Source organism: Cynara cardunculus (assembly GCF_001531365.2).
Source record: "Cynara cardunculus var. scolymus isolate 2C chromosome LG 10, CcrdV1, whole genome shotgun sequence".
In the NCBI taxonomy this organism is placed as follows: domain Eukaryota; kingdom Viridiplantae; phylum Streptophyta; class Magnoliopsida; order Asterales; family Asteraceae; genus Cynara; species Cynara cardunculus.
This window is the reverse complement of record NC_037537.1, coordinates 28,471,387-28,479,211: the sequence shown is the minus strand read 5'-3', so window position 1 is coordinate 28,479,211 and position 7,825 is coordinate 28,471,387. Positions and strand designations below refer to the sequence as shown.

Genomic DNA, 7,825 nt, shown 5'->3' with positions numbered 1-7,825 from the left:
AGGCAAAGGTGAGCTTGTATTTCTCAACAATCCTTTGAAGGTTAGTTTGGGGCCGGAAAATCCGTATAGAATGAACCAACGTAGAAGGACAAAAGTACCCTTTAAGTTTTCAAATGTGGTTCTTGAGATCGGAATGTTTGCTAGCCGGGATAATTTCCTTGTTGGTTGGAGAGGGCCTGCTTCCGGGGTTGACTTTCTTATTGACCCGTTTGATTATAGCTGTAAGTTTCTTTTCACTAAAGATAACGCTTTCTCTTTTAAGGGGACGAAGAATCATGCAGTGATAAAATGCAATTTTAAGGTTGAGTTTTTGGCGAGAGAAGTTAACGACATTAAAGATTGCTTGCAGTCGCATAGGGTTTTGATTTTTCAGTTGGTATCGGCTCCTCTTATTAGCTATAGAACGGCTGATGATGATATCGCTATCACACATTCGTCAGAAATGTTGGATGATGTTGATCCATGGATCCGGACCACCGATTTTACGCCAAGTGGGGCTATTGGGAGATGCCATACTTATCGCGTTTTGATCCGGAGTCGAGATGTACGGAAGGCAAAAAAAGCTTTAGCTTTTTTTAGAGAACAAAGTGTCCCTATCGATCAATTAAGAACAAAGCCTAAGGTACAGAATGAACCAGAATTCGGGATTCCATTGCGATATCCGTTTTTTTGTATTCAATACGAAGACGATATATCCTTTAGAGTTTTGTTCTTGGTTAACGCATGTTTGCACAGAGGCATCATCAACCAGCACCAATTCTCGGAAAAAGTTTTCGATCTGTTGAGAGATCAATCTGTGGAGGTTAATGTGGCTGCCCTGAAGCATATATGTTCACATCGTCACCCTCTATATGATGGGTTTACTCGATTGAAAATCGTTCAAGAATGGCTACTGAATAATCCAATGCTTATTGAGAAAAAAATAGAGCAAAAAGACATAACCGAAGTTCGGAGATTGGTCATTACGCCAAGCAAAGCCTATTGTCTACCACCAGAAGTTGAGCTATCTAATCGTGTTCTTCGGCATTATCGAAAAGTTTCTATGTGATGAAATCGGATAGTGATTAACGGGTTTAAGAGTTTTAAGAGTTTTAAGAGTTTTTAAGAGTTTTAGTCAAATGCTTTATAATATAGTATAGATATAGATATAGATTATTGATCTAACATTTTTGCTGTTGGTTGATTGATATAATTTTTTTTGTTTTTGATGTTATATTTTGTGGGCAAGTTTTATGTGTGGAAAATCCATGTTATTACGTGGTGGGTATGTTTGTTGGTGTTAAGTGTTCTCCAAATACGTACTAAATTTCATTAAAAGTTGATGATATTGGTAGTATCTAATTCATTTGTGTAAATTAATTAACACGGATCTTGGTTTTCGATAGATTTTTTATAAGCAAGGAGATACTATTTGCATTGTATATTGATTTAGTTGAGTGGATATCTTTCTCGAGATCATGAATGAGCGATAGTTTCCAATGTTGAAAGTTTTGGCTTTTGGATGATGTTCTTTTTACCATCTTGTTCTTACTCCTTATGCACTTAGATATAACTTTGCTTATGAAACCCCAAAGGGTGACTTTGATTTAGGAGGTCTTAAGTTTGGATACTGCAGTTGCTATCAACTCTTTAGGGGCCCATGTCTCTTGGCTGGAAGGTCTAATTGCACACAAATCGTGTGGAGAGGGATCTTTGTGCAATTAGGTCTTTTGGCCAAGGGACAAGATATCTAATGAGTTGATAGCAACTAAATATCTCGATTCCAGACCTAAGACCTTCTTAATCAAAGTCACCCTTAGAGGTTTCTTGAGCATAGTTATATCAAAGTGCATAAAGAGTGATAGCAAGATGGCAAAAAGACCATAAGCCAAAACTTTTAACATTGCAAATGATCAAGAGAAAGATCTCCACCCAACTAAACCAAGATACAATCCAAATAGCATCTCATTCTTATAGAACGTCTATTGAAAATCAAAATTCATGTTTATCAATTTACACAAGATGACTTAGATATTACCAATAAAATCAATTTCTAATGAAATCTAGAACGTATTTGGAGAACAATTAACACCAAAAACATACCCATGATGCAATAACATTGGATTTTCCACACACAAAACTTGCCCATAAATATATCAACAGCAAAAAAAGTTATATTAACCAACCAACAACAAAAATGTTAGATCAACAATGCAATATAAAAGCAAAAACCAGTAGWAGATATTTCAGTAGCTAATGATCAGCAAAATGTTATATCAACACTTCACAGCAACAGCATAACCATGGACAAGGAAAATACGTCAAAACCAATAACAATGAACTAGAAGAAAGAACAGTAGCTATGGACCTGTTTGATTATCACTTCTCGAGTCCATTTTTCATTTCTATTTTCAGGATAGAAGGATACGGGACCTACTTATGAAGATGAAAAAAATGGAGGAACAATCGATGTTGAATTAACCGATGCTAGTTTGGTGTAAAGTRCTTGCAGGTTTGATGTTGAAGTAGCAGTTTGATCATAAAAAGAAGTTGGTTCTCATAAAATTCAGAACTTCTAGAAATATCTTCAACGAAAGATGGAAGCAGAGAGAAGCGATAAGGATATGGAAATCACACAGGTTAGTGTAGGCGGTTTTGGCGATCACGTTAAGGCCAAGATGCTTTTGGATTACTTRGAAGAAACCGTCGGGCGAGTYTGGAGGTGTCGAGTAAAAGCTTCMTCAACTCCTCCMGACACGTATCCTGMATTTGATGCCRACCTCGAGAACATACAAAAAGTCGATGATTAYGAGAAGGTTGAACCCCATGCATTTGTGCATTTCGTGGATYCTGATTCGGTCAATTCAGYTTTAGAAATCGAAGGCAAAGGTGAGCTTGTATTTCTCAACAATCCTTTGAAGGTTAGTTTGGGGCCGGAAAATCCGTATAGAATGAACCAACGTAGAAGGACAAAAGWACCCTTTAAGTTWTCAAATGTGGTTCTTGAGATYGGRATGTTTGCTAGCCGGGATAATTTCCTTGTTGGTTGGAGAGGGCCTGMTTCCGGGGTTGACTTTCTTATTGACCCGTTTGATTATAGCTGTAAGTTTCTTTTCACTAAAGATARYGCTTTCTCTTTTAAGGGGACGAAGAATCATGCAGTGATAAAATGCAATTTTAAGGTYGAGTTTTTGGCGAGAGAAGTTAACRACATTAAAGATTGCTTGCAGTCRCATAKGGTTTTGATTTTTCAGTTGGTATCGGCTCCTCTTATTAGCTATAGAACGGCTGATGATGATATCGCTATCACACATYCGTCAGAAATGTTGGATGATGWTGATCCATGGATCCGGACCACYGATTTTACGCCAAGTGGGGCTATTGGGAGATGCCATACTTATCGCGTTTTGATCCGGAKTCGAGATGTACSGAAGGCAAAAAAAGCTTTAGCTTTYYTTAGAGAACAAAGTGTCCCTATCGATCAATTWAGAACAAAGCYTAAGGTACAGAATGAACCAGAATTCGGGATTCCATTGCGAKATCCSTTTTTTTGTATTCAATACGAAGACGATATATCCTTTARAGTTTTGTTCTTGGTTAACGCRTGTTTGCACAGAGGCATCATCAACCAGCACCAATTCTCGGAAAAAGTTTTCGATCTGTTGAGAGATCAATCTGWGGAGGTTAATGTGGCTGCCCTGAAGCATATATGTTCAYATCGTCACCCTCTATATGAYGGGTTTACTCGATTGAAAATCGTTCAAGAATGGCTACTGAATAATCCAATGCTTATTGAGAAAAAAATAGAGCAAAAAGACATAACCGAAGTTCGGAGATTGGTCATTACGCCAAGCAAAGCCTATTGTCTACCACCAGAAGTTGAGCTATCTAATCGTGTTCTTCGGCATTATCGAAAAGTTTCTGACAGGTTTTTACGAGTTACGTTTATGGATGAAGGTATGAGGACTTTAAACAACCATGTTCTCAACTTTTACCCGGCTCKCATCGTTAAAGGTTCTATTGCACAGAAAACAACTATGTTTAGAAGGGTGARGAACATTTTGAGTGAAGGGTTTTATTTATGCGGCCGTCRATACCGTTTCTTGGCTTTCTCGGCRAACCAATTGAGGGATCGATCTGCTTGGTTTTTTGCTGAAAACRRGAAGATTTCATGCAGASATATAAMAGCATGGATGGGGAAATTCAGTAACAGGAATGTAGCTAAATGTGCTGCTAGAATGGGGCAGTGCTTCTCATCGACATATGCGACTGTCGAGGTCCCGAGAACCGAGGTTGATTTGRACCTTRARGACATCAAGAGGAATGGYTAYGTGTTCTCGGATGGGATCGGGAAAATGTCACCGGAACTTGCACTTGAAGTTGCYGAAAAGTTGCAGTTGAAAGACAATCAGCCGTGTGCGTATCAGATCAGATACGCGGGTTGTAAGGGAGTCATCGTGTGGTGGCCTGGAAAAAAGGGGGACAATATCAAGCTTTCATTAAGGCCGAGCATGAATAARTTYGAGTCTGMTCATACGGTTCTTGAAATATGTTCTTGGACACGGTTRCAGCCCGGTTTCTTGAATCGTCAGATAATAACGCTACTCTCCGCTTTGAATGTTGGAGACGATATCTTTTGGGAAATGCAGACGAAAATGGTGAGAAATCTGRACCAAATGCTCGAGGACACGGATATGGCATTTGACGTGATCACAACATCGTGTGCCGAAARTGGGAGTWCAGCTTCGATAATGTTGGCTGCCGGTTTCAAGCCGACAACCGAACCACACCTTCGCGSCATGTTGAGTAGCATCCGAGTTGCACAGCTCGAAGATTTACGTGARAAATCTCGAATCTTTGTKCCCGAAGGAAGGTGGTTGATGGGTTGTTTGGATGAATTAGGTGTTCTTGAACAAGGCCAGTGCTATATTCAAGTATCAAACCCGTCGGTCGAGAACTGTTTTGTGAAACATGGGTCGAGATTTTCTGAAACAAAACGAAATTTGACAGTTATCAAGGGTACTGTGGTCATTGCAAAGAATCCGTGTCTTCATCCTGGTGATGTTCGAGTTTTAGAGGCTGTAGATGTCCCTGGTCTAGAACATCTGTTTGATTGTTTGATTTTTCCGCAGAAAGGAGACCGGCCACACACCGATGAAGCTTCCGGAAGTGATCTCGATGGCGATCTCTATTTCGTTACATGGGATRAAAATCTTATACCACCTAGCAAACAGAGCTGGCCGCCGATGGAATACACTGCTGCCGAAGCCAAACTTTTACCACGCGATGTTAAACACTCGGYAACTTTCTTATCTCTCTYGATTCAATATTTATATAYTGGGTTTGTTTGGTTTGATCTGGTTCCGATCTTTCAAGAAAATTAAACGTAAAYTATTACTTTTTTATCCCAACAGGACATAATAGATTTTTTCACCAAGAACATGGTTAAYGACAGTCTTGGAACGATTTGCAACGCACACGTAGTCCATGCCGATATGAGTGATGACGGAGCTCTAGAAAAAAAATGCATCAAACTGGCGGAACTAGCGGCTACCGCCGTTGATTTCCCGAAAACCGGCAAGATCGTGAACATGCCGCCTGCTCTTAGACCGAAGCTTTACCCGGATTTCATGGGMAAAGAAAGTTTCCAAAGCTACAAATCGAAGAAAATACTCGGGAAACTTTATCGCCATGTCAAAGATTGTCGCGCCACAGATGTCACGCCATCTTCCGAACTTCTAATCCTCCCTTCCMACATACCGTATGACGAAGATCTTGAGGTTCGTGAGGCTGCTAGCTTTGTAAATGATGCTTGGGGCTGTAAGTTGTCGTACGATCGACGACTAAACGGGCTTCTCGGACAGTATAAGGTGGCCCGAGAAGAAGAGATTGTCACGGGTCATATTTGGTCAATGCCGAAACATGCTAGCAAGAAGCAAGGTGAACTTAAAGAAAGGATCAAACATGCGTACAGTGCGTTGAGGAAGGAGTTCCGGAAGGTGTTYGACTATCTGGGTCCTGATTTTGACCAGATTCCGGAAGAAGAAAGAAACGAGAGGTACGAGCGAAAGGCGTCTGCTTGGTACCAGGTTACGTACCATCCGATTTGGGTAAGGAAATCACTGGCTTTGCAAGAACCTGGCCGGGAGGGCGAAACGGTAAATTTGAGCTTTGCRTGGATCGCAGCTGATTATCTTGCCCGAATCAAAATCAAGCGACGGGGAGCTGGAGACGGGAGATCCCAGAAACCGATTGATTCACTTGGTCGGTACCTTGCTGATCGGATGTGATCGTTTATGGCTGCATGGCTACTCTTGTTACTTCTTAGACCTTTTTTTTTATTCATGTATCATTTTGGCTGAGTGGAGAAGTCACTATCTATTTCATCAAGCCATAATCGAACAACCTTGTATAAGTTATCAAATAATAGCTTGTTTGTTAAAAGCTTAACGGGTTTAATGAGACTCATTGTTTGGTAGTGGTTTATTTTGTAATCTTAAGGAACTTTATAAAGAAAGCCAAGTTTTTCCAAATCTTTCATTGCAATTAAAAACACACTTATTTCATCTATGAAAAAGCTCTTCTAAACGAAAATCTTCTCAATTCGTATAAACAGATTAATCCATATAGTCAGCTTTATTTACAGAGCTTAATGAAAAATCATTCAAACACCCCTTAAATCATACATCCATACTGATTATTAAGTCATTAACCAACAACTCTTTTTTGATCATACATCCATACTTAATGAGTTGACTCAGTCTTGGATCAACGGTTAACCAAGATGACCCAATGGGAAGGCAACCACCAACAACAATCATCAATGTGATGTTAAGTTAATATTTGTAACAGATAATATTTTTTTCTAAATAATAAAAAATACTTTTTTTTAACACCATAAAAACATTAAAAAATAATTATTGTCATCCATACTTTATAAAATAATAAAATCATTATATATGTTTTTTACAAAGTGAAAAAAAAGGAAATTTCATCGAAAAAATAAATAAAACATTGGGTGGCCGCCTTTTTTTACATTTGTTTGCATTTATTGATGTAGTTGTTGCCTGGTTGGTTGGTAGGTAAGTTATCTCCTCAAACTATCCCAATCAACACTCACCACGTGTAATTTCTTTTACTTCAATAAACCAATTAAAACCGAAATTAATACAAATAACGATTTTCAGAAATTGATTTCATCTTTTATTTATTTTTTTCTAAATTTTTCAGAAAGTCATTACCTTCACAATCTATTCAATTTACAAAGGGGGTAAAAACATTAAAAAAAAAGAAAAAAAGAAAAAAAAAAGGTTTTTGAACGTGGTTCCTAAGTATGGGGGCCAAATTAATAAATTAGCCTTTGCCCAAACTAATTACGGATTGGGCCTGTATTTGCAGACTAATTACACTTTTTCATAGAATAATATAGAGAATTTGTTAGAACAGAATAAAGAATAAAAACTTCATTTCTATATTTTAAAGAATCTATTTAGAAATGTTTTTACATATGTACATACTTTAATTAGGCTTTCACTCATATAATGTTCAAATTCATAAAATTTAACTTATTATGATGGAATTTCACTTCTTTATACAAGTACATTTTAGCAATTAATAATATTTTTTTCATATGAYATAWAYATTTCCAGTTTTGACTATTGGAATCTRAAACTAGTACGAAATCGGCTATTGAACACATTATASAACTTAAACCATATACGTYGATTAYCCATGTAACAAATTTAGCAATAATAATGTCCGATCACCATTTGCACTTTTTGTTAGGAAGAATATTCGCTATGATTCATATAGGTTGCTTTTATATTGATATAATCTAATTAAATTT

General features: G+C 37.8%; 2 protein-coding genes across 2 annotated transcripts in view; both read left to right on the top strand.

Annotated features, from left to right (window-relative positions):
* LOC112520462 (RNA-dependent RNA polymerase 6-like) overlaps positions 1-6,465 on the top strand; it is a 10,463-nt gene extending 3,998 nt beyond the window's left edge. The window contains exons 2-3 of the mRNA XM_025128864.1: positions 2,492-5,271; positions 5,386-6,465. Coding sequence (XP_024984632.1) covers positions 2,577-5,271; positions 5,386-6,269 — 3,579 coding nt within the window. The 5' untranslated portion in view covers positions 2,492-2,576 and the 3' untranslated portion in view covers positions 6,270-6,465. The remainder of the gene's footprint in view (positions 1-2,491; positions 5,272-5,385) is intronic.
* Positions 50-1,048, top strand: LOC112520214 (RNA-dependent RNA polymerase 6-like). The gene has a single exon (XM_025128513.1). The coding sequence runs from the start codon at positions 71-73 to the stop codon at positions 1,046-1,048; it is 978 nt and encodes a 325-aa protein (XP_024984281.1). The 5' UTR covers positions 50-70.
* Positions 6,466-7,825: the final 1,360 nt, after the last annotated feature.